General features: G+C 45.4%; 1 protein-coding gene across 3 annotated transcripts in view; it reads right to left on the bottom strand.

Annotated features, from left to right (window-relative positions):
* Window positions 1-21,980: 21,980 nt before the first annotated feature.
* The window catches only part of LOC143218983 (uncharacterized), an 87,606-nt gene continuing 83,315 nt past the window's right edge, over window positions 21,981-26,271 (bottom strand). For 2 of the 3 annotated variants that reach the window (XM_076444683.1, XM_076444682.1), the window contains exons 6-8: window positions 22,890-23,079; window positions 22,582-22,784; window positions 21,981-22,391 (exon numbers count right to left, since the gene is read on the bottom strand). In XM_076444683.1, the coding sequence (XP_076300798.1) occupies window positions 22,365-22,391; window positions 22,582-22,784; window positions 22,890-23,079 (420 nt within the window). In that variant the 3' untranslated portion in view covers window positions 21,981-22,364. The remainder of the gene's footprint in view (window positions 22,392-22,581; window positions 22,785-22,889; window positions 23,080-26,271) is intronic. The other variant, XM_076444684.1, reaches the window with a different exon arrangement.

Genomic DNA, 26,271 nt, shown 5'->3' on the forward strand with positions numbered 1-26,271 from the left:
GCGCAGTATCGCGAGATTGAAATTGTTTATTTAGTTTCGGAGAAGCAAGGCGCCTCTCGACGGAATTTGTTGCGCAAGCCGACAGTTCTTACGAGTCCGAGGGACTGTTGAGCTGGTCAGTAGTGGTGGGACTTGTCGGCGTGCCAGGTAAATGGTTCGCTTCTCGGTTCCCGATCGAGGGCTGGGTTTGCGCGAGGGCCTTACGGAGCTAATGGGACTCGCGGCTGCTCTATAATTACAAAAGATTGGCCACTATCCGAGCGGGCCGAGTAACGAAGAACGACGATCGAACGTCGAAGAGAGAGAGGCCGGATCTGGTCTGGGATCCTCTAACGTGCAAGAGCTCCAGATTATAGATCGATGCATCGTTTTTATTTGCCGATCCGGGGCTAGGCATATGCGAACGGGGCCACAGCTGCGCGGAAATTTCGAGGGCTCCGGGAATCGCGACGCGATTAGCCTGGAGGCGATCGCTCGAAGATTCGGATTCGGCTGCCACGAGGGACAATTTTTGCTCGCGTGGACGGCTCGTGCCGACGAGGGTGCCGGCAACGGGCTGAGGGGGAGAGGAGCCGATCCAAGCATAATTCGCGCGCAATCGATATCACCTGCCCGTGTCCTCGAACACGGAGAGGCATTTCCCCTGTGTTTCTCTTTACACGTGTCAACGTGCAACGTCTCCGGCCAGGTTCGCGCGCGGAACCCACCGTGGATCAGGTGAGCCGAGGATTCACCTGCCCCGGCCCGGCCGGCAGCTGCGCAGGTGTAATCCACACGGTTTTGTGGACGGGGAACGATACACACACACACGCCGGCCTGGGCTCCGGCTACTCGCCGTTTTCGATCCGACGCGCCGCGCCGCCGCTCCTTATTCTTCTTCTCGACCCTGTTGCATCATTTGCAATACCATCGGCCCGCTCTTTTTGCTCGGCCCGCGATAGCAAGAAGCCCGCAACCTCTCCGGTTTTCCCATCATTTTTCCCCCCCAGGAAGCGGTGCCCTCATCGCTGCGCATGTAATAGCTCGGAGAAATCAACGACCTACCGATTTAGCACCGATTCACCATCGTAAACTCGATTTATTTTACGAACGTAGTTGACCCGGAGATTGAAGTTCCCCGGCGAGCAATTATTCTGGGAACCGCGGTCGATTTTCTTAAGACTTCGCACGTCACTGGTCCTGTATGTAGGCTATCGATTCCTGGCGAAATTATACCCATCGGACGCCAAGGTCGAGAGAAGTACAAGCTCGAAGTCCGCTTTTGGGAAAACTTATAAAAAATGAAGAGGATTACAAGAACATACAACTCTAGATAGTACATTTACTTTTGTATTAGTAGACAGCGGATCTTTATGCATTTATAGCAAAATTGAGTGGATGGAATTTAAAATTGAAGATGTTAATATATGATTTCTCCTCTATTCAAATTACTAAGGGAGGATAGATCCATTATTTTTGCTCCTTTGTTTTAATTGCAATTTTATATACCAATACCTAATTCACCTAAATTTAATGAGTTATATGTCATTTTAAAGCTTGTTTTGTACGCTCTATTTAATTACGCTTTTGATATTTCATTATATTCAAATTTTTCATTAAATTGTTTGGCTTCTATTTCAGGACGTCAAAACGCGATTTTCGAATTGTTCTTTTTCCACGAGTTCAAACCAGGCCGAAGTTCCGCTCAAGCGGCTAGGAATATCACAGAAGAATCAGGCGAAGCAAGTGTCAACGCTGGTATCAGAAGTTTCGCGCTGGCAACGACAGCCAAATAATTTAATAAAAATTTGAATAAAATTAGATATCAAACGCATAATTAAATTGAGCGTGAAACAAGCTTTAAAATGACATATAACTCATTAAATTAAGGTAAATATTGATTGTTATAAAGTTGCAATTAAAACAAAGAGACACGAATCCTGCATTTCTTTCTTTACAACCTATTTTTTATATTGCATAAAGATCCGCTGTCTATATACAAGTAGTATTTTTATTGTTTCTCAACGCGCAAAAATGTCAGGTGCGTACGCTGCTTCACCAGAAGCTTCTCATTAACGTTGTTTTTGACGCTGATTCGAACGGCGTTTGCTAAACTCTGAAGAAGCGTTTTTCTTCTGCGTTACGACGGGAAGAAGACGAACCGCGCCGCGAACAGCGCCTTGAACCTTGCTGCGAACCGCGCATTTCGACGAACATTTCGACGAACGTCATTGGGCTGCGCGATGATGCTGCTACTGTCAAGAGACATACATTTTATTCAATATCGAGAGAAATAAAGTTCTTATAGAAAAAGTTTGAGGCAACCCCGCTAAAAACCCGGGAGTTCCCGAATCCCGATGCCGGGAACGAGATGGGAAGCCTCGTATCATGTCGGAACGGGATCCCAAAAATCCTGAGTTTTTTCAGAGAATATTCGGGATTTCCGGTGGTGTTCGGGTTTCCCGTGAATTTTTTCGGGATTTCTGCAGGGGTGTGCAAGATTACCGAAAATGTTCAGAATTCGCGTAAAATATCAGGGGAAAAAATGCAATGTTTTCATAGCAAGGGCATCTTTAATAATTTGAGACAAATTATGATTTAATTTAATTTACTACAATATATAATTTAAATCACGGATGTCTTTGTTTATAAATTTATGTACATTTCTTGATATTTATAAATTATATTATGAATATTTAGGATATGCTATCTGTCCTGCAAACAGATTTGTAAGTGCCAGCCCGTTCGCGTTCGTGCGCGCAAAAATGCGCGTGGCGGCGTTCATGGCACCGTTCGTCGAAATGTTCGTCGAAATGTTCGCCAAAATGCGCGCGGCGGCATTCCCATAGCTGATGGATCGACCGTTCGCGCGAATGCGTGCCGAAATGCACGCCGAAATGCGCGCGGCGAAGTTCGTGGCGGCGTTCGTGGCAACGTTCGTCGAAATGTTCGTCGAAATTTTCGTCGAAATGTCATAAAATATCCAAAAATTCAAGTCATTTAATCTCGAATCTGATGCTTCGTAGAGACCTGAGCATTACATCTAAATAAAGTGCCAACATTTTCTGTATTTCCTTGTGTAGTATATACCGCTGCAGCTCCCATAGTTGTTCGCAAGAAAATCTGGAAATAACACAAATCCGTTCCGATCGCCATTCGTCGAAACGTTCGTCGAAATGTTTGTCGAAATGCGCGGGTTGCGGCGCGGTTCGCGGCGCAGTTCGTCGGAATGTTCTCGTCTGTACGAAGCATTAGATGCGAGCAGCCGCTACGAAAACAAAGATACTGCTTCGTACATAGCGTGACCGTGTTGCCATTGCGAACTTACAGTTCCCCGAGCGCGAGGAGCTCTGTCTACACCTCTCGCAGTAATCGAATCGGCGCATAAAAACCATCGACGGATCGGGAAAGGTCACACACACACACAGCATCGGCCGAGAACGGGAGCACTCGGCGACAACGGTTCGCCCCGTTTAGGCGGTTCGTGCGTCAGCGGCTCGACGGTTTCATGGTTCGGAACACAGTCGGAAATTCGGCTGGGCTCTCGGTCACGAAACACGGGGCGAGGAACGCGATCGCGAAATTGAGGGCCGAGAAGGAGGAAGGCGTCCGGCACGCGACAAGAACCGAGTGCTGCGCGCACAACGCCCGGCCGAACAGAGACAGAGAGTGAGAGGGGAGGGGGCGCAAGCTGCAGCCTCTCGACGCGATCGAATGAATCACGTGGAACGCGACCAAGCTATCATTACGCCGGTAATCACGGTCATTTGTCCGAACTGTTCTAATTGAGAGTCGATACCGGCCTGGCTGAGTTATAATGCAAAACCGGCGCAGCAACGGTGCGCACCTTTGCTCGCCACCCCGTTCACCTAATTAAAAATTAGCCGCGATCATCTACCAACGAGCACAATTCGCGATGATCATCCCCCTGACTCGTCAAATCAGAAAATGTTCGTTTATAAAAATGATTCAAATGTCTTGTTGAGGATAAAGTGTTGTTTTAACCCTTGTGACCCGAAGGAGGGACGCCGTCGCCCCCTCGCACGGACGACGACGCACTGTTTTCGCGAAATTTATTTCATATTTTTATATTTACAAATTAAATAAAGATTTACAGATATAAATAAAAAATGATCGAGCATGATATTATAAGTATTGAATAAGTTAGACTGCGGATCTTTATGCAAAATAAAAATTGTTTGCATCAATTGCAAGTGACTGCAGCCATAGAAACAGTTTATTCTTACTTTAATAATTTTGACAAGCTGAGAAAAATAGATTTGCACTCTTAAATCTTTGTAACCTTTGTACTGTTTCAAATTGCACCCACTCATTTTTGCCTTAAATGCATAAAATCCGCAGTCTAATAATAATAATACCGTTTTTATTCAGAATATGTATCGTAGAATCATAGAAAGACGAAAATTTATCATGTTTCATCAGGAAATACGTTGTTCGTCCTCATTCGTGAAGACGGGTCGGAAGGGTTGAAGGGTTTGTGTGCGTGCCGCGAAACAAACGAAATTTAAAGGGAAATTCGTGGCTAGGCCCGTACCAAGTGATCATCCCCCTGCCCATTCAAATCACAAATTTTGAAGTTGCAAAATATGTGTGAAAACCTAATATCCACTGTTTACACATAAGAATACTAGTCTTAAATTATGAAATACCAATGTAAAGTATAGGTACTTACAAGTTTTTCGGAATCTCCTATTCCTCCATCGGCTCCACAGCACACTGACATTTACGCGAATACGTCTTAATAACTATGAAGCACGAAATACCACACTGCTACACAATTACTAAACACTTTCTGAAATCACGACAGCGAACGAGAAGAAGTTGCCCTGACTACGATCAAAATAGTACTGTGATTGTCAACTCAGTTTTTTTTTTGTGAATGTTACGGGGGGATTTAGGTGGGGAAATGTACACTTTCCTGATTGGACGCGGTTGTGCCGGAAGGACTTTAGGTTGAGAAGTGGGGGAATTGTCTAAAGAAATTCCTTTTGGCATTTTGTTTACGGTCACCAATGACGTATTTATGACCGTCGCACGTGTTGTCGATTTGTCGGGGTTGAAGATTCGCATGCGTTTTTTGCTTGCTATAACGTCCTTTACAGGTATATCGCCTAATCCGCTGGAGGAACGGCGAGGTACGGTAACATTTTGTAATACAGGATTAATATATTCTTATAACAATGTGGATATAAGGTATCCTTTCATATTTTGCAACTTTAAAATGATCCGAATGGGTCCCTGCTAGGGCTGTAACTTTCCTTCGAAATCTTCGACCTTCGAAGGAAAGTTACAGTCCTACTGAATACGTGAGTTTTGTCAAGCGCCAAGCCTGTCTTGCCTTTCTTTTCATTTAGTCCGCGATATCCGATTTCACCGAATTTAATAAAACTCATTAAAATTTTGTTTGCAAAGTATTATTTTTTAAGTACATTCGTGATATGATCCCGAAATTTATTAATAGAATGCACTCTTTTAAATTTAATTTAATTACGAAAAATCAAAACGGAAAGTTCAGTGTCAGTCACCGGTGACTGAAAGTTAATATTTTTATTTATCAAAAATCGTGACATGGTATGGAACTCATAAGTTACAACTTCATACGTTTCGAAGCTTCGGAACTTCGAAGCTTCGGAACTTCGAAACTTCGAAGCTTCGAAACTTCGGAACTTCGAAGTTCCCTTCGTTCCTTCGAATCCTTCGAAGCTTCGAAGTCTTCGAAGCTTCGGAAAAGTTACAGCCCTAGTCCCTGCCCTCCCCACGATGACGCTTGCACGAACCTAGCGACGAATGTCCCTTTAAATTTCGTTTTGTCCTCGAAGCACGCACCAGATTTAGAGAGTTTCTGGGATGAGAGTTTTGTTTGTGTGTATCGGGTTTGGAAAAATTGTGTTTTGGTTCCGCGGGATGAAGAGTGGTCAGGGGCGAGGCTGCCACGCTGGCCGAAGCTCTTACTATTATTTAACCGTTAAAGTCAGTCCTCGTTAGGTTGCAGCCGATAGAGGCGTGGGTCGTGTCGTCGTATATTAGTCCGGAAACGCCTCCTCGGGATCGAGGGGGTGATGGCACACGAGATTAATAGCCAACGGGTCAAGTACGACGCCGGAGCGAAGTATACGGACAAGAATTACCTTGGAAAGTTACGATCCGAGAGAGCCGGCCCGGAACCAATCGAAAATGCGAACTCGCGAGAACCCCAGACCTCCGATCGATCGCTCGATCTCCATTCGACGAGAGTGAAACACTTTCCAATTAATTCCTGCTAACGAGCAACGGCAACCCTTGCGATCTTTTTCGTACTCGAATAATACAAATCATGGTCTTTGCTCCCCGTAGCTCGTTCAAGGATTTTTCGAAAATTTTATCCCTTGTGTAGTCAATCGGCTAACCATTTACTAGATTTCTTTCAACAATTTGGATAATATTTCTCTAAGAAATATTACAAAATTTCAGATGGATTTTTCAAGCTCTTCTTCCCTATTACTTTGTTATTCTTTAATTTTAATTTAATTGCATCGTAATTCGTAATTGGTGTAATTTGATTGCAAAGTATTTTGTAATTGTACTCCAATTGCAATTACGAATTACATTGTAATTTATTTACAATGTATTTTATAATTGTACTCCAATTGCAATTACGAATTACATTGTAATTTAATTGAATGAAGATCTGAATTATAAATTACAATACGACTGAATTACAATGTAATTCAATTACTTTGTAATTATAACTCCTGGAGTAATCCAATTGCAATTCTACACAACTTTGGATGCAGATAGGTTTTAAAGAATCTATACATTTTTAAATCTACGAGGCTTAAAAGTAACTGGTTGATGTTCCCTTTGATTTCATTTAGACTTTGCACACCGTACACCCATTTCTTATGAAATAATTTTTATTATTTCAATAATTGTGAAATAAAGATGTGATGGTAGGTTTAGTGTCAAATCTATTTTTTAATAAAAATTTGCTAAACGGAATAGTTGTCGAGAAAAATTTTTTGGTGAAGGATCGCACATCCGCGCAGATGATCGCCGTGCATCCGTTCGTCCTCGGTCCGTCCTCGAGTTTACCCTGGGGATTATCCTCGAGTTACGATGTTTGTTCTCGTCGGTGCACGCGAGAGACTCCTCGATGAAACGATATTGTTAAGAGACCGATCAGATTTTCCGCGATAAGATCGGCCGTGGCGCGCAGCAACACCGTCGGGCCAGAGTAATTGCACGATACTTTATATATTACGCTAAGTAATCGCACGGCGGCACACATGCGTTCGGCTAGCGTTCGCGGCTCGGTCTCGGCCGCGCTCGCGCACGCGTTTATGTAACCCGCGCCGAGTGAACAATGAGGCCCGATTAAGATCGACACGTAAGCCGGGGATCATTTCTGAATCGCATTATCTCGATGCGTTAACGAAACTCGCGGATTCTCCGGCCGTAATTAACGTACGAACACCTCAATCGTGATGCGCGACGGTTATTTTCTGTGTCCGAGCTAGCCTCTTCCTCGGAAATGGTTCGGATCGAAACACCCACAATGCCTCGAGCAGCTGATTCAGCTTTCGGGAAGGTTTTCGTTGTCACGCTGCTGTAATAGATCTTACTCAAGTGATGTCACATGGTGGAACTGCAACTTTTCAAATTCGTAAGTTTGTGAAAAATTGTCGTACGGTGCTGCGCCCAGGCTCATTTTAAACGTTGAAACCTCTTCTTTCGATATCCCTTTGTCGTATTTTTTCAGATTCTTTTCACCGTAAAATGCTAGAGAGAAAATGAAAATAGTCTTTTTCGGAAATTTTTCGGATTTAAGTGACTCCACGAAACTGGAAAAATTTTTCTCGCGATTGGGACTACTATACATTTATTGACTAAAGATTTAGCTTTCCAACGAGACCGAAAACACTGCTCTACGATTTTTTTCTGCGGATTTATCGCATTTAGAATGGAACATGAACAAGTTAGCACTTGAACAACTGAGGGGTTAGTAGGCCTTGGCTGGTTGTCGGTGTTCAAATTATTGTAACTTCTCGAAAAAAAATCGGAGGATCGTCTACCTTAGCTCATTTTAAAGGACGAAATCTGCACTTTCGAGACTCCCAGGTAATCTCTTTGTAAAAAATTGTTTCTGTACACTACAGCCAAAAAAGTAGAATTGATCATTTTTTTGAAAATTTTCGGATTCAAATGTCTCTGCAGAGATGAACAAATTTTTTTCAAAAGTGAGACCGCAACAGATTTGAAGACCACAGTCTCAGCTTTGCAACGAGCCCAAAAACGTTGCCGTGCGATTTTTTTTCACCATTTTATGACAGTTTGAATGAGCCACCACCGAGTAACTCGAAAATACTAAATCTCAGGTGATGATCGATACTAGAACAATCATAACACTGTTGGAAGAAAACCACAGAAACAAACATTTCCAACAATTCCACGGTCGTGAACGTAATTAATAAGCGAGAATAAACGGTGCTGGGTAAATTGTCGATCGTTAATTCGATTCGATGCGTGGCGCCGTCCTCATCAAACCTCTCAGCGAGCATTTAGCACGATTCTCGATTTACGATCGCTAGATCCTCGTGGATCGATGACTCGCCGGACGATTGCGTAATCGTGTAATTGCGAGTCCACGGGTGTCCGTGGAAATACCTTTAAGCGATATTCTCTCGTTTAATCCTTGGAGGACTCTCTGTTTGTCGTGGGTGGGGTGAGGCGAACGATTAGAAAAAGATGTACGGGCCGGGCAGAAAATCCTAACACGATTCCGGAGACGTATGGGGCGCGTTGGTGCACCGTCGCGTCGGTGCACTAAATCCTCGACCACCGGCCCATCCCCCGGCAGGCCAAGTCCGTTCAGTTCCTGGACGCGTCGTCCTGGACAAATGCCCGGATACCGACGGTGGAAGTAATGCGTCTTAGCAGCGCTACTCCGCGAGGCGTTGCCGCCATACCATGCAGTTCCTGCGGAGACCATTTAGTGACCCCTGCACGAACGCTAAACGCAGGACCAGCCCTCGATCCACCCTAGAACCTGGCCACCCTCTCTGTCTCCTCCAAATTCATAGTTCTTTCCCAATCCACCACTTCTGGGGATTCCCTGTAATCCCCTACAGATCCACCGGACACCTTCTATTTTTCATCCGTATTATCGTACTGTGTCGTATCCGACCGAAAAGATTGAAAAATACCCTGGGACTTTTCGGTGACACTTATCCGTGCCGAGGTCCAGGAATCAATTTTTATTGAGATTCATTTATTCGTTGTCGTATCTGAACGAGAGATTGGAGAATGTACTTGACCCTTGTGTAGTCAACCGGGTACCCATTTACTGTATTTCTTTCAACAATTTAACGTTCTCTGAGTGTCCATTCTTTACTCGCTAATATATTAATATGGTCTTATAATGAGAATTTCTGCAAACATGTTAAATACAGAAAGGTTTTAACCCTTATCCGTCCCTCATTTCGCGAACTGAATCTGTCCCTCGGTATCAAATTGACACAATGATGATTAGACTGCGGATCTTTATGTATCTATGAATAAATTGTTTGGGTGGAATATAAAACAATAATAGATTATAAAAATGTAAGAACACTGTAAAATTGTGTTTAACGTAACAAAGTTATCAAAGCATGAGATCAAATTTTATTTTCTTCCTGTTTCTCTCAATCAATGCAGAATATTTTTATTTTGCATAAAGATCCGCAGTCAAACACTTATTTTCCGATGTTTTTTTTTTCAAATTGATGAGTTAACATTTACATCTTAAGTTTTTCGGTTGTGTTCCGCATTCAAAAAAAAAAAAATGAACGTCATGAAGTTTCTAACAAGATATAAATTGTGATTTATATAAAATTTAAAATTGAAGGAAAATTTATAAGCAATTGAAAGAACAGTATAACTTATTTCAGGGACACTGTGTTAAATTGACACGAGGAACTGATGAGAGTTAAATAATAATCTATACATTTTGGTTGATTATGCAATATAAGGGTTAAATCGTCGAGGGCCTTTTCGGTGACACTTATCCGTGCCGAGGTCCACAAATCAATTTTTATTGAGATTCATATATTCGTTGTCGTATCTGATCGAAAGATTGAAGTCAACCGGGTACCCATTTACTATATTTCTTTCAACAACTTGTTAATATTCCTCTAAAAAATATTGGGTTGACAAGAAAGTAATTTAGGTATATGTATAATGTGAAGGAAAGCCCAATCTTTTTTTATTTACGCAATGTACTTTAATGAGTAAGATATTTTCCCTTTTGTCCAATAATCTTTTGCCAAAAAGACTAAATAAGAAAATATTTTATTGATGAAAGTTCATCGTTTGAATAAAGAATTTCCGTTTCGTTTCATCGTAAGATACCGAAATCACTTTCTTGCCAACCCAATATATTAATTTACAGTCTTATAATGAGAATTTCTGCAATATGTTAAATACAGAAAGGTTTTAAACAATCTATACATTTTGGTTGACTATACAGGGTTAAAACGTCGAGGGACTGTTCGGTGACACTTATCTGCGGCCAGGTCCACAAATGAATGTTTAGAACCTAATTTAAGAAAGTCCTTTTTAGTTGAGGAATGTCCCAATTGCTTGGAGATGGATGTAATTTTTCAAGATTATAAGTAGAAGAGGTAATTGATGGACAGACACCGTTATCTGATGCCTATTCAATAGTCCGGCTCGGCCGGTTCGTTTCGCTCAGGCTTCCTCCTCTCGCGTTTTACGCGAGGGCGTTGACGGGAGGTGGACCATCGCAAACACTCCCCCGAAGTGTCAGTCTCGCGGATAATTTACGTCGTGGCTTTATGGGAGTGTAACTAGCGGGTAGACCGCGCGCGCCGATAGCTCTCGCACGACGCCTACGTCTCGCTTCGAAGGATACCCTAAGTGAAGACTTCATAAACCTTGGCTTGAACCGTAGCTCGAGAGAAGGACTTCTCCTTTCCTGTTACTATATTTTCGCGGTTACAGTCCATTATGTAAGTCACTAAAACCCGCACGAACACTGTCAAACTCCCTCAAACTGCACGCCTCGAATGTTACATGCATCGCGTGTGTTCGACGATGTTCAAATAATTGTAACTTTGTGAAAAAAAATCGCAGGACGATGTTCTTGGGCTTGTTTTAACCTTTTGACCAGTTAGCTCTGATTGACGAATATACTAAATTTAGTTACCATTGGCTATTTAAATTGTAATTTAACGAAAAGTAAGATATGTTCGTAAATTTCAATATGTTTAGAATATTTGGAGATCGAGACAAAATAAAACGAACGAATAATTACTTGAGAATATACAGTTAGGAGCAAAACTGATCACACATACTGTAAATCAGAATAACTTTTTTATGAATGCACTAAACGACTTCAATTTGTCTGTAAGGCTAGAAGAATTAGTTTAGTAAATGATGTCTAAAAATATGTTGACAAATCGCATTTGGTCGGAATTGTGAAAAACAATAGTAAAAATTGATTTTTACGACTTTTTTAGTTGGGTCAATAACGAAAATTTAAAAGATGTGTTCGGTCAAACGCTCCGAAAATTTCATTGAAATTGTTCAATTGGTTTACGAGTTATAAACGATCAAAATTGGTAAAAGCCCGAAAATCTTGAAAAATTGCAATTTTTACCACTTTTGATCGTTTATAACTCGTAAACCAATTAACTATAATATCAATATAATATCAATGAAATTTTCGGAGGGTATACATATAATTTATACAAGTTGACCAAACACATCTTTTAAATTTTCGTTGTTGGCACAGCTAAAAAAGTCGTAAACATCAATTTTTACTATTGTTTTTCACAATTCCTTCCAAATGCATTTTCTCAACATATTTTTTAGACGTAATTTACTAAACTAATTCTTCTAGCCTTACAGAGAAATTCAAGTCATTTGATCCATTCATAAAAAAGTTATTCCGATTTGAAGTATGTGTGATCAGTTTTGATCCTAACTGTAGGTGCGCGCCCTGAAAGTTAACAGGTTAACTTGCGGAATTTAGTTTTAAAAATCCCCCACAGTGTGCGGAATTAAAATCAAGTAATGATGAGTATACACGTCGAACGCAGGATTATATTTTTATTTGATAAAAAATTAACAAATCATTCTTGAAAAGGTTATTGTTATTAAAAATTGGTTTCAAAAGAGACATCCCGCCAAATAATATTCTTCTTATTTACATTTTATTGAAATTTCGAGTTTTCATAGTCAATGGTAATTTTTTATTTTACACGACGAGTATACACGTCAACCACACCGCAATATGTAGAGATTTCGATTGACCTATACAGGGTGTTCCAAAATTCGTGAACTTCCGTGGTTCCTGAGACCATTTCAAGCGACACATTTCCTTTGCAAAAATGTTATCCGCGGCTTTGTTTAGGAGTTATTAACGAAAAACACGGACCAATCAGAGCGCGACCTAGCGCCGGGCCGACTGTGGCAACTCGCGTCTAGGTCGCGCTCTGATTGGTCCGTGTTTTTCGTTAATAACTCCTAAACAAAGCCGCGCATAACATTTTTGCAAAGGAAAATGTCGCTTGAAATGGTCTCAGGAACCACCCCCCTTTCGAGAAGTTCACGAATTTTGGGACACCCTGTATATACACGTCGAACACAGTTAACTGGTTGAAGGGCGAAACCTGCCCTTTAAACTATAGCATAGATTTTATTTTATTTTTCCGGCCACCCGAAACATTGTTCACCTCAACAAACTCCTAAAAATTTCTACTTTTTTTGTGGGGTGTACGACAGTCCGCAATCTGGCCGCAACAGAAGGAATCCTAACGAGAATCGAACGGCGGGCAACAATGGGCAGATTAGGATTGCCGGCGGTCTTATTCGCGTAACAGAGAGCGATCTGTTCTGGGGGGGGGAGTGGAGGCGAAATTACAGGTGACGGTGATCCGAATAGCAGACGGATCTCTCGCCGTCAGAGGGGGAACTCATGCAGGAAATCGCTCCTGGTGGCTCTGCCTCCTTTATCTCCGTGTCAGCCGAAGGTTTCACGGTTTCGCCATTGTCGGGCCACGGCGAGACGCAATAGAGGGGACACTCGAAATCTCGTTTGCAAATAAGATTTCACGGTTCCGCGGGTTAGTGGATTTTCGACGGACCTCCTTACCAGCTCAAAGGATCGCCGACCTGGGATGCGTTTCTGTTTCCGTTTACCTTTCGGTGATCGTGTGACGCCCACGTCTGTCCTCCTCCTTAGCGTCGCTATTCGCGACAGACGTTCTTCTGACCTTCTTTTGTTCTCGGGCAATCGCGTGTTTCAGGGTATCATTACACCTTGTGAAGAGGTAGATTCGCGGAGAATTCACGAGATGCAGCCTAAACAGACATAAATGTGATTGTCAGACATTAGGGAAGTCGTTCGTGTCGCCGCTTTGTCCGCGTTTAATTTGTTTCGACGATAAAGGACACATTGTTGGGTTCCGCAATCTCTGCGATTACGGTGTGTTCGAATTTTTATCTCGGAAAGTACTTGTCCGATTCCGATGAATCTTCGCTCGTTTGAAAGAGCGAAGATTCATTCTATCATCAGGATTTTTTGTTCGTTTGTGAGTGAATTATGTAATAGTGAAAATTATTAACAAATTTCTCACAACATGTCTTGATTCAATAGTCGATTAAAGTATCTGTAACTTCCAAGAAAATAATAATTGGCGGTCGACAAAATTTGTGAACGTACTTCAAATATCCCTAAATGATCGTAGCAAGTTTCAAATTAAAGTAGCGAATACTTTCCTCGAAAAAAATTCTCAAAAACGAAGAAAGAATTGTCACAAGAAAAAACGGTGCACAACTTGGTGAGAATAATGGCGACGGGGCCTCATCGAAGCGAGCATCGCCAAATATAGAGAGCCGGTTCTGTCTGTTAACCTCGGCGAGGTGAAAACGTAATTAAGAATGTAGCTTGATTAAAGCGCGTTGCGCGCCGCGGGACGATCGGGTAAAAGCGAGATAATAACCGAGCGGGCTCCATGTGTGGCACGGTTAGCAGCCCATCTATTTTTCTGGCTGCTTGTTGTTTCGCGCCAGGGGTCCCCGGATCTCGGCTCGCGCGCGCTGCCCCCTCCCCCCGAAAATCCAGCGGGCCTAATCCGGTCCGTGGGACCCCGACATAATCGTAATCGATGAGGCCCAGTGGTCGCGGAATCGGGGAACGCGGGCACAATGAAAATTCCGAGCGTAAAATGTCGATGTTCCGGACGTCAACGGCCTGGCGGCTGTCCGGAGGTGTCACAGGGCCCGCTGAGACTCGTCCAGGCCCCGCCAGAGCGCGCTGCGACTCCCCGGGCCCCGCTTTAGGGCCAGTCATCCCGCTCTCATCGATCTTGTTCGATTATTCCGTGATGGGCGAAAAAGAGAGGCTCACTCCGGCGACGCACAAAAGGAAGAGGGGCACCGAGTCGTTATAAATCGTGGGCCGATTTGATTTCTATTAGGCGACGCTTTGTTCCCGCCTCGCGGGAGACTGTGGTGCCCATGAGCGTTAATGGTTTTGCTGGAATGTTTGTTTTGTTAGTCTTTTTCGGTGAAAATCCTCGAGTGCGTTCGGAGATGGGAATTTCTTCACCTTTGACTTTTGTTGTAACTTTGGAAAAAAAATCGGAGAGCAATCTTTCTAGGCTTGTTTGAAAGAGCAAAGATCGCGCTTTTGATGCCTGGAAGTGATTTTTCGTTAAAAAAATTTCGCACCAAGTTACAAGTGGAATAGTGAGAATTGTCATTTTTTGGAAATTCTTCGTACTCAAATGCCTCTCCTGAAATCAAAAAATTTTTTTCTTGACTGAGACCACAATCAGTGTGAAGATTGAAGTTTTCGCATTCCAACGAGACAAAAAACATTGAGTTGCGATTTTATTTGACCGATTTATCGCAGTTTGAATAAAAAAAGTGCAGGAAGATGCAATTGGAAGAAAAATTAATGCGTGCGTGGCGCGCGGGGCCCGAAAGGGGAGACGGCCACGCGACGCGACATTTCTTACAAGCCGGGCCCATTGTTCCCGAACGATTCTTCGACGGGCCCCCCACCCCAGGTTCTCCATTTAACCCCGACAAAATTACCAATCGATCGGCAATCGTGGCGTTTGTATCGACCAAAGAGAGAGAAGGGGCAGCGAGAGGCCCATTCTGCCGTTCTCCGTATATCAAAGGTCCCAAGGCGGGACAATGACCGTGAAGAAAAGCTATTACAATCGTGGAACGATTAGCCCGATCGTTTTTTGGCTGCCCCGTCGAGGCGGAATCACGAGGAGGGCATTCACTGGCTTTACGAGGCAACAATGACTGGGCCCATCCACGAGGCCCGGCGCTCTCTCTATCCTCCTCTATCAGTGGGCCCCGCTCAAACCAGAGATGATTAACACGCTTGCCTACCTTATTCGATCCGGCGAATACGAGCTGCCAACGATCGAACGATTCGGTAACGGGAGGGCGCCGATAATTGCCGTTATTAAACGCTCCGAATATCGGGCCCACGGGTTGCAATAGTCCCAAAATCCTCGCACACTGTCTATATCACACAGAGAGTGTTCCACCTCATTTTTCTTCGACACTAAACAAAAACATTGGAAGAAAATGTGATTATGTTCGTAGGGCCCAAACTGTAGGGGGGGGGGGATAAATTTTTCATGGTCGCAGTTTTAGAGTTTTCAGGATTATCGATGCTTAATAATTTTATCTTCAAACAATTTTTCTAGTAGGTCCCAAAACTCTAGAATTTTTTCATGACTCCTAGATCTTTTCTATATAATTGCTATTTAGTGACCCGTCCAACTCTTTTTTGGTGCGGCTCTGGATCCTTCCCATGGATCGGATTCGTCAGAATCGCGAATTGGATTGAGACTGGCGTGTTGCACGTGTCGATTTGATTCGGGGCCGGGGAAAGTGCATCGTGGAAACGAAACAGAACCGAGAAGCATGAAAGCATCGACGCCTCGTAGACGCCCTCGTGCTCGATTTCCGACGAGAAGATCTCTCGATCGGTTCCTCTGATCCTGCTGGCACCTCCTTCGCGTCTCTCGTCCTCTCTCCCTCTTGCTCTCTTTCTCAGCTCTCTCCGTTGCCCGCAATCAGTTCTCCTCGAGTTCCTTTTGTCGATTGAGGAGGGGGAGAAGCTTGCCGTTCGATCGGCAACGATACACGTCCACCGGATTAATCGCATCAACGGCTGATCCTGTTAATCCAATTCCTCCGGCCCGATAAGATCAACCGAAGGGGGCAGACCGGTCGATAAGGAAATTTCGAGCGGCTCGCGGTACCTTCGAATCGATCTGTCCGAAGACTGATAACCGGCCCGGTCAGTTCTGCTCCGGAAAAGAATCGTTTAATGCTGTGCCCCTATAAAACACTCAGGATCTACCAAAACAATCGTAGGGTGTGCCAAAAAAGTTCTGGAGCTCACCAAATCATCGTAGAGCTCACGCAAATGCTGCAAAGTTCATAGAAAAAATAGTAGGGCCTCTAGAAATATTCCAGAGCTCACTAAAAAAATTCTAGAGCTTCTTAAACAGTTCTAGAGCTTACATAAAAATTCTAGAGCTTCTTAAACAGTTCTAGAGCTTACATAAAAATTCTAGAGCTTTCCAAATCATTATAGTGCTCGCGCAAATGTTGCAAACTTCATAGAAAAAATAGTAGGGCCCCTAGAAATATTCCAGAGCGCACTAAAAAAATTCTAGAGCTTCTTAAACAGATCTAGAACTCACATAAAAATTCTAGAGCTTTCCAAATCATTATAGAGCTCGCGCAAATGTTGCAAAGTTCATAGAAAAAATAGTAGGGCCTCTAGAAAAATTCCAGATCTCACTCAAAAAATTCTAGAGCTTCATAAACAGTTCTAGCGCTCACGGAAAAATTCTAGAGCTTTCGGAAAAATTCTAGAGCTCACTAAAAAAATTGTAGGGCCCACCAAAAAGTTCTAGAGTCCACCAAAAAAAATTCTAGAGTCCACAGAGGAATTGTAGTGCCCACGGAAATATTCCAGGACTGGAACAAGGACTGTAGCACTCACGATCCGATGTTTCTCGATGGGGGTGCGACCGAGGTGCCCGACGGTGTTAATGTACAACCCGGACTAGCCTAATATTGTTTCCGGACGGTGCTGGAAGAATAGCCGGCGCGTTTCATTGGGGAGAGGGGAAGATAGAGGGGTGAAGAGGGAGGAGGAAGAGGAACGAGGCAGAGAGGAGGTGGATCAGCATCGTTATTAATGGGCACGATTACTCGGCGAAACTCGCGCCTTTGTGCGAGTTGCCAGCCTCCTCCCCAACCCTTACCTCTCCCCCGGCTCCCTCCGCGGGGCCCACAATACCCACACGAGCATTCTTCCTTTACACCTGTACAAGCCCTTCTAAGTTATGCGCGAGATCCTCCCACAGAAACAATGCACCCGCGCTGTGCTCCTCTTCCATCCCCCGGCCGCCCCTCAGTCTCGTTTCGTTCGACAGTTCCGTTCGCTCCTGACTCCTCTTAATAGGCCTCATCATTTTTCTATAGGCTGTGCAATTTTAGCAACGCGTTCCACAATTTTTCTACGATCGTTACGGTATTCTCCGAGCACTGAAATTTTTCTACAGGCCCTATTATTTTTTGGTAGACTCTATATAGTAGACTCTATTTTCTTCTGGCGTCCTAAAAAATTTTTCTATATGCTCTACAACGTTTCTGCTGTATCGAGACATTTTTATACAGGTCCTAAATATTTTTCCAAGCCCTACAAATTTATTTGTATGTCCTTCGGCAGCAAAATCAGCAAACCGAATACTCAAGCCCTGCGAAGTTCTAATCAAAAACTGATTAGATCACCAAGGAAGCCGACGACAGTACTCTCTCACGACTCGCCAGACACACGGACGACCCTATTAAAAATCAGTAGAAGAACGTCCGATACTGCGAAACCGAACGAGGGTGAAACGATCGTTTTCAGTTTGAAGAGCGGAGCTCGTTTCACGGTGAATTGAATCCGGATAGATTCGGGAGCAAAGGATCGCGAAAGGTTAAACCTAAGTCCCGTCAGCTGGCTAGAAAATGGCTGCTGTTCTCGAACCTCCCGGAGAGGGAGGCAATCGAAGGAAGGTCGGATAATCGTGTCCCGAGGGAGAGAGGGACTCTCTTCGAGCCAAAAGTGACCGGGATTTCGCGTAATCCCGTTTCCGGGGCCACCGGGGGTCAGGGCTTCTCACGAGTTCTCTCGTTGACTTCGAGACGCTTTCACTGCGAGATTCGCTCGGGGCCCCCCTTCGTTTGCGGTTCCCCGCAGCTGTGCCTCTGTACCTGGGCCCGCAAGAACCCGTAAGAGCCCACAGAAACGTAGAATTGATCCTCGTCTCGCGTCGAAAAGACGGATCATCCGCGGCGACTCGTGTACTTCACCCGGAATCGAGATAGACTCGGATTTTCCGAGGAATTTTTTGGCAGAAGGGACGCCAATCGGGGTCGATCGACTCGGAAAATTGGTCCGGAGATAATCTCGGCAGTCTCGGGGATTCGATTACTCGGTTATGGACGCGTCGCTGGCCTCGCACGCGATTTCCACGCCGTTTCGCAAATCGAGGCGAGGCCGGTTATTCCGTTGGACAGTATGTCGCTGGAAAATGGAGCGATTCCCAGTGTTTCGTAATCCCCCACGGCGAGATCGAAGGGTCAGCCTCACGTCGAGTGTGAAACTGAGGGATCCCGGGGCCGGGCCGATCGCGCAAGGATTTGCCGGACCTGCCGGCGGGATTCGTATGCTCTGACGTATCGGGGGAGCAATCCGCGTGACAGCGGCGATCGACTGATCACCGGCTTGATATTCCGAGCGAGAGGCTTACCGGAGAAATTGGAGGGTCGTCGGGACAGTGCTGAGCTCGCAGGAAAATTTCGAAGGGTGTAGTAGGGGATCGCGCGGAAAAGCTGTGGGATGTGCCAGAAACATTGTTAGAAATATTAGAGAGACAGAGACAAAGTTTGGGACTCGTCGAAAGATTGTGAGCGCTTCAGAGAAGTTGCAGTACTTACCAAAAAAGTTACCAAGTTGAAATTCGGACCGAAAAGGCGCCCGAATAACCTACCGATCGTTTCAGTTCTGCGGACGAGTTCGTTATCCGAAAATTTCTCCGTTGGCCGAGCTCGTGTTGCCTTCGTTTCGATTTCCGTGCGTCGTCCGGATGTCGATAGCTATCTCCCGGCCGCGGCGACAAGATTTATTTGCCTCGCGCTATCTGGCGCACCGGTCTTTGATTTACGCGTAAACGCCTCGTGCCGGCCGTGTTGCCCGACCGATAAGCTTTAATTGAGTCGCGCCCGTTAATTAATAAGAGACCGCCGCACCTCGGTCCCTCGCGTCAACGAAAACGATCCTCGATCTCTCGTCTCGGCCTAGATCAGTGGCCCGAGGGAGAACGCCAAAACAAAAGGAAGGATCCGAACACTTACCGGGTACTCGAGGCCGCTTCTGACTGGACGGAATATCTCACGCTGCTGCGGAACCAGGGGCGCAGCGTGATCCTCCCGGACCCTCGACACACTTACAGTAGCCTCCCCCCTCACTACTTTTCACCTTCAAGTAAATTATCAGATTTTCAATCATTTTTTTCTCACGCTCAGAATTTTCTTGCAAAGCCTAACATTTCTTTTGGGAGACTCTACTACCTTCCTATCAGATCTGTATTTTCTTGGAGGCTCTCAGAATTTTTCTACAGACCCCAGAATTTTTTTAGTATCTCGCTTTTATTCCGTAAGCAACCCGTTTTTCAATTAATTGTGGCCGTAGCCTCGGTGGAGGGGACTCTGCGAATGACAGAATAGTGACAACATGACCACAAGTGCATATGCGTGAATTATCATTTAATTTATTTTAAGTTAAAACCTTTTTTTACAACGATATCTTACAATGACGCTTTTTACATTCGAAATTAAAACCGCGACGAAACTGCGCGTGTCCGTCTCGCTCGCTCCTCCCCCAATCGACTGTTCCACTCCCTCTCCATCGGTGGGCGGGCTTGAACGCCCCGCCCCTCGTCCTCCACGGAGTCCTTTGCACGCCTCTCACACGCTCGCACGAGCGTCTTTATACAAACACTCTACACGCTACTCCCTAATAATACTATTACGAGAATAACCTCCCCCGTTCGCTTCCCCATCTTCGTCCGCGTGGCTCTGGACCTGTTCGACGAAGAATCCGTGGGCGGGGCGAGCGGGGAGGTAGGCAGGGGGCGTTTCGGTTCGAGTGGATCGCGAATTCTTACTTTTCAGTCTTTTCGAAGTCTTTACTCCGGGAAATCACAACATCGTCGAGCCCCCTCCCGCTTTTCTCGCCCCGCCTTCGGTCCGTCCCACTTCTGCTGGCTCCGCCCATTTGGCCCGCCGCGAGCTCGAGCGATCGATCTGCCCTCGACACACCTTCGATCGTGTCCATGGTCGATCTCCTGCTCCGGAGAGAGGCGAGTAGACACACAGAACACGCAGAAACGGACGCCCGAGACTTCTGGCTTCGATTCTCGAAGTGAGGAGGATGTGAAAGTGGTGTTTCCGGAGCGGGGGATCGATAGATCGAAGCGGGGAGGGGGGCTGGTCGCGGCTTGCGATCGATCCTCGACGATCAGCGCGCGGTCTCCGCCCGAAACGTTCCGACGATCGGCAAACAGAAAGGATCACAATGCGGTCTCGAGCTCGTGGTCAACTCGATCTCTTAGCCGAGTGCCTCGCGATTAATTAATTAATTAATTAGAACGATTAATGAATGGAGAATCGGCCGACGGGCCGATCGGCGACGACGATAATAGGTGTGTAATAAGAATAATAACGATAATCGTCATTTACGGCTATTAACCTTTTCGCTCGCGATAAATCGTTTTAATTACCATCGCTCGACTATCTAGATGCAAATCTTACGATGCGCAATTAACCGCTAATTTATGCACAATCACCTTTTTCCACTCCTCTCCGCGCTCTCTCTTTCCCGCAGGTTTTGCCTGGGCCGCTTTCCCGTGTTCGCGGCGGCGTTCATCGGTATTTTTTGTTTATACATATATATTTATATTCAATTTTCTTTCATATATATATATATAAAGATTTATTTATTTATATTTATATATATATACTCGGTACAATAACGGTACGCAATCTCGAAGATACAAAATTTACAACGCTTTTCCGTTTCTTTTTCTCCTCGCACGCTTAGTTAGTTTTTTTACACGCTTCCACCTAGCTCCTTCCCGTCCTTGCCCGCGCCGGACATCATTTTTGGTAGCTAGTTTACTCTGTTCCCATTACGCTCGGGGACTAGTCTCGCCTGTCGACGCCTCGGCCCGGAAATTCCGCCTTCAAACCACTTCCAACTTTCCCGTCTCTTTCCCGCGAACCATCCGGAACTCATTCGAACTCGAACAACAGGGGCTCGAGGCGTCGAAAGCGATGAAACGAGCTCAGAAACGACGCGCCCCGGCTCGCTTGGCGAGGTCCGGAGCGGACGGGCCCGATCGGAAGGTAAGCCACGCCCTCGCGGGCTCCGGGCGTTTGGAAACGCCTTCGCCAGGCCACGCCCACGCGGGCTCCGGGCACCGAGAATGCTCGCACGCGACTAAAACGAAACTCTGAAGATTGCACGACGTCTCTGTCGACGATTCCGCACGAATAGCAGCACACTTACACGCTAGAACGTCCACTGGCCTCCGAGGACCGCCTCCGGAGGGTTCCGGGGCTTCATACCCCGGCCGACTTCCGGTCGCTCTCCACCCTCGAACTATGTACAGTCTCGACTGCGGACGTGATGTACCTGATGTCTCGCGTTGACAGCTCCTCCTCCGGATTGGTTCCTCGCGTCCCCCGGTGGGCGGAGTCGACGTTGGAACACCTCCTCGATCCGCAACGAATCATCCCATACGAATCGTGCTCGAGGAACAGGGATCGTTCACAGAATTCTTCCGTAGACCGTGTGGGCTTCGCATACACTTAGCGTTCGTATAATATGTACAAGTATATTAATTAGACTCGATACAAGTTAGCTGACTTCGTTTGTACTTGGGGCCGGGGCTCGTAGGCCCTCTGGATAGAGAACTTTACATATGTACATGAGGCGACGCGGCACCGCGAGTGTAGCACGGGGGCTGGGGATTGGGGGGGGATGTGTCTGTGTTTCTGGTGGCAGAGTGAAGGGGGAGAGACGGACGAGACGCGAAACGATTGCAAAATGGGGAAAGGGGAAAATCTCTCGTCGCGATTGGAAAAATCGTTCTCGATTCCCCGCGTCTCGCGCGTCTCACCCCCTCCAGACCCGTGTCAAGAGGGACAGAGTGGGGAGCACGACTCGATTACGCTCGTACGAGAGTGCCGGGCTGCGTCCCGAGCCGGTGATCGCTCGTGATTCATGTGTACTCCGATCGCCAGCCGGTCTGAAAGCAAACAAACATCCGTGGTCTTTCTCTCGAGCTTTCACATACCTCCCCGTCGACATTCCACGCTTTGTTATACGCCGATCGACGCGTCTATCGGAAAGTTCGAGTACACTGTCGAGGAGCAGTGACGCAGAGGGAGGGATTCGAGAGGCTTCCAAAATTGATGCACCGGTTCCGGTAAACTCACCATCGCGTTCGTGGTCGCGGCCAACTGTAGACCCTGAAGACTCGTCATGTGATGGGAATGGGAATGCGAGTGCGAGTGCGGGTGTATGGGGGGCGGCGCCGGTGGCGCAAATCCTTGATGAAGACCTCCGGCCACGCCGACACCCGTGTGATACATGTAATGCTGCATCGCCGGATGCATCGTGTGATGATGCTGCGACGTGCCTGCAAACACAACGCACACCCAACGATCGTTTAGCCACCCTGCTTTCACTCTGATCAGCATTCCGAACATCTAGAGACGATTTTCCGCGAAACCCTTCAACTTACCCATTGGCGAGCCAAATCCGGAATGGAACGGTTTGTTGTCCAGGTCCAGGTGTCCGCTGGCCTTGATCATGTCGCCCATCACACCTCCCAGACCCAGGCATCCGCCGGCCTTCTTCTTCTTGCTCTTCGACGACAGCTTCCGGTTCCTCGTCTGTATGCCCTCCTTCTTCATGGTCAGCGGCCGGTTCACCTGCAAGAGTCGTAGCCAACAATTCGTTGAGTCGAGCCGATACATCTAGGCCGTGTCTCGGGTTAGGCTCAAACAGGGATAGAATGAGACGGTTCGCGCGGATTCAGTGAACTCTCGGGACGATCGCGGAAAGACGACCGGCGCGACTTTTGCGCGCAATGCAGACGGCTAGCAATTAACCAATCCCTCGGATTCCTGGTACGGGGACGGCTGAGAGACAGCAATCATCAAATCGACGCCGCAACCTTTGTCCACTTCTGGCTCGTGCCGGCTGGGGAGAGATCTTTCCTCTGGGGACGGATTCTAATGTGGAACTGGGCACGTTCGCCGGGACTACAGAGTTGAAGTGAAACCGAATACATTAAACCAAAACCTTTATCAAAGATGACGATTTAACTAGCACGGTGTACCCCATCTTAAAGTCCTCTATTAAATCCCCCATATGGTCCCCTACTTTGTCATCTGTTTAATCCGGTTAGCCATCTGGTTAGCCAGGTCTAGTTCTGCATCAAGTCATGCATCTAATCTTCTATTTAGTAGTCTCTCCTCTACCTAATCACCTGACTAGTCTTCCATCAAGTCCCCTAGCTAGTACTCTATCTAGTCATCCGTTTAATCCTCTAGCTAGTCAGGTATAGTCTGTATCAAGTCCTGTAGTCCTGTAGACCTAGTCCTCTATCAAGTCCGTTAGCTAGTACTCTATTTAATCATCCGTTTAATCCTCTAGCTAATCAGATCTAGTCCTGTATCGAGTCATGCTTCTATAATCATCCATTTAACAGAGTCTCTCCTCTACCTAATCACCTATCTAGTCCTCTATCAAGTCCCCTCGCTAGTACTCTATCTAGTCATTCGTTTAATCCTCTAGCTAGTGAGGTCTAGTCCTCTATCAAGTAATGCTTCTAATCTTCCATTTAATAGTCTCTCCTCTACCTAATCACCTAACTAGTCCTCTATCAAGTCTCTTAGCTAGTACTCTATTTAGTCATCCATTTAATCCTCTAGCTAGTCAGATCTAGTCCTGTATCGAGTCATGCTTCTAATCTTCTATTTAACAGAGTCTCTCCTCTACCTAATCACCTAACTAGTCCTCCATCAAGTCCCCTAGCTAGTACTCTATCTAGTCATTCGTTTAATCCTCTAGCTAGTGAGGTCTAGTCCTCTATCAAGTAATGCTTCTAATCTTCCATTTAATAGTCTCTCCTCTACCTAATCACCTCACTAGTCCTCCATCAAGTCCCCTAGCTAGTACTCTATCTAGTCATCCGTTTAATCCTCTAGCTAGTGAGGTCTAGTCCTCTATCAAGTAATGCTTCTAATCTTCCATTTAATAGTCTCTCCTCTACCTAATCACCTCACTAGTCCTCCATCAAGTCCCCTAGCTAGTACTCTATCTAGTCATCCGTTTAATCCTCTAGCTAGTCAGATCTAGTCCTGTATCGAGTCATGCTTTTAATCTTCTATTTAATAGTCTCTCCTCTACCTAATCACCTATCTAGTCCTCTATCAAGTCCCCTAACTAAGACTCCATTTAGTCATCTAAGGAGTCTTCTATGAACATGGTTCTCTATCCTCCATCTTCGCCAAACCCAGGTCACTTGAAGACCCACTGCACAGCCCAAAGAGTCTAAAGGGGGGTCTAGCTCGTCTCCCATGCTCGTCGGGGACCCAGTCGAGTAAATTCGGGCGGTATCGCGTAATTCCGAAGAATGTCGTTGACCGTGGTCCTCGACGTTGTCACCGTCGTGTCTGGACGTCGCGGTCGGCCAGCGCAGAGGAAGAGGACAGAGAGAGAGAGTGCGCGGCACGGGGAAAAGGACGAGGGAGGATGATGCCTCGGCCGCCACCTCGAACGCGCGCGGTCCGCTCGCAATACCAGGAACCTTTTCCTTAAGTTGGCAGTTGCGTCACGTCGCGGCAACTACAAAGCAAGCCTCCACCTCCTCCCCCGCTCGCGCATTTCCCTTCCTCCCCCTGGCACCCGCCAGACCCCCTCTGCCTCCGGTGCAGCATACCGCACTTGCATACCTAGTTATTTCGTACTTAAGCATCGCACGCCGCTCGTCCAGCGTCGCCGACCCACCCGAAAAAAATTTGCGGACTTCTATGGGGCGTGCGCCGACTTATCGGGATCGACCACGGGCTGATCTGGTTTGTTACGGTGTTGTTTGTTTTCGAGGAGGATTATTGGAGTTGTTATGGAGATGAGAATTCAGAGTTCGGACAAAGGAAAAGGGTATCGGAGGTTTTTGTAAAGAATTTTCATATTGGAATTCTCCATCCTACTCACTACATCATCCAAACGAAATCCAACTATTAATCGACCCCGAATTTGACGCAAAAATCGTCCAAAAATCCACGGCGATGAATTGAACATAGAAGGGAAGTCTGTAGGGGGCAATAATTAAAATACCTACAAAATTATGACTCAACCCCCCTAAAATCGAACTGACCATATCATGCTAACTCTAAAATCGAACTATTAACACTAAACCTACCACTACCGGTCAAATCACCGGTCACATATTTTTAATTTCACAATTATTGAAATGATGAAGTTGCTAACATTGAAATTGATTCGATACATTCCGTTATCCAAGCACATATTTTTAATTTCACAATTATTGAAATGATGAAGTTGCTAACATTGAAATTGATTCGATAAATTTCTTTATCCAAGCACATATTTTTAATTTCACAATTATTGAAGTTATGAAGTTGCTAACATTGAAATTGATTCGATAAATTTCTTTATCCAAGCATATGTTGTTATAAAAATGGCACAGAATCTAAATAAATAGAGTCTTGTCATTTTTGTAACTAAAATCACATTAATCGCTTTTAGCGCTCGGTAGGTTTAGTGTTAAAAAAATCGACGGCGATGAATTAAACATAGAAGAGCAGCCTGGAGGGTGCAATAATTAAAATACCTACAAAATGGTAACTTAAACCCCCCTAAAATTTCACTAACCATATCATACTATCTCCTAACCAAAATCGAACTATTATATTAACACTAAACCTACCACTGCCGGTCAAATGACCGGTTTCATATTTCTAATTTCACAATTATTGAAATTGTGAAGTTGCTAACACTGAAATTGATTCGATAAATTTCTTTATTTAAGCATATGTTGTTATAAAAATGGCACAGAATCTAAATAAATACAGTCTTGTCATTTTTGTAACTAA

The sequence above is a fragment of the Lasioglossum baleicum genome, chromosome 20 (genome assembly GCF_051020765.1).
Source record: "Lasioglossum baleicum chromosome 20, iyLasBale1, whole genome shotgun sequence".
NCBI classification, from domain to species: domain Eukaryota; kingdom Metazoa; phylum Arthropoda; class Insecta; order Hymenoptera; family Halictidae; genus Lasioglossum; species Lasioglossum baleicum.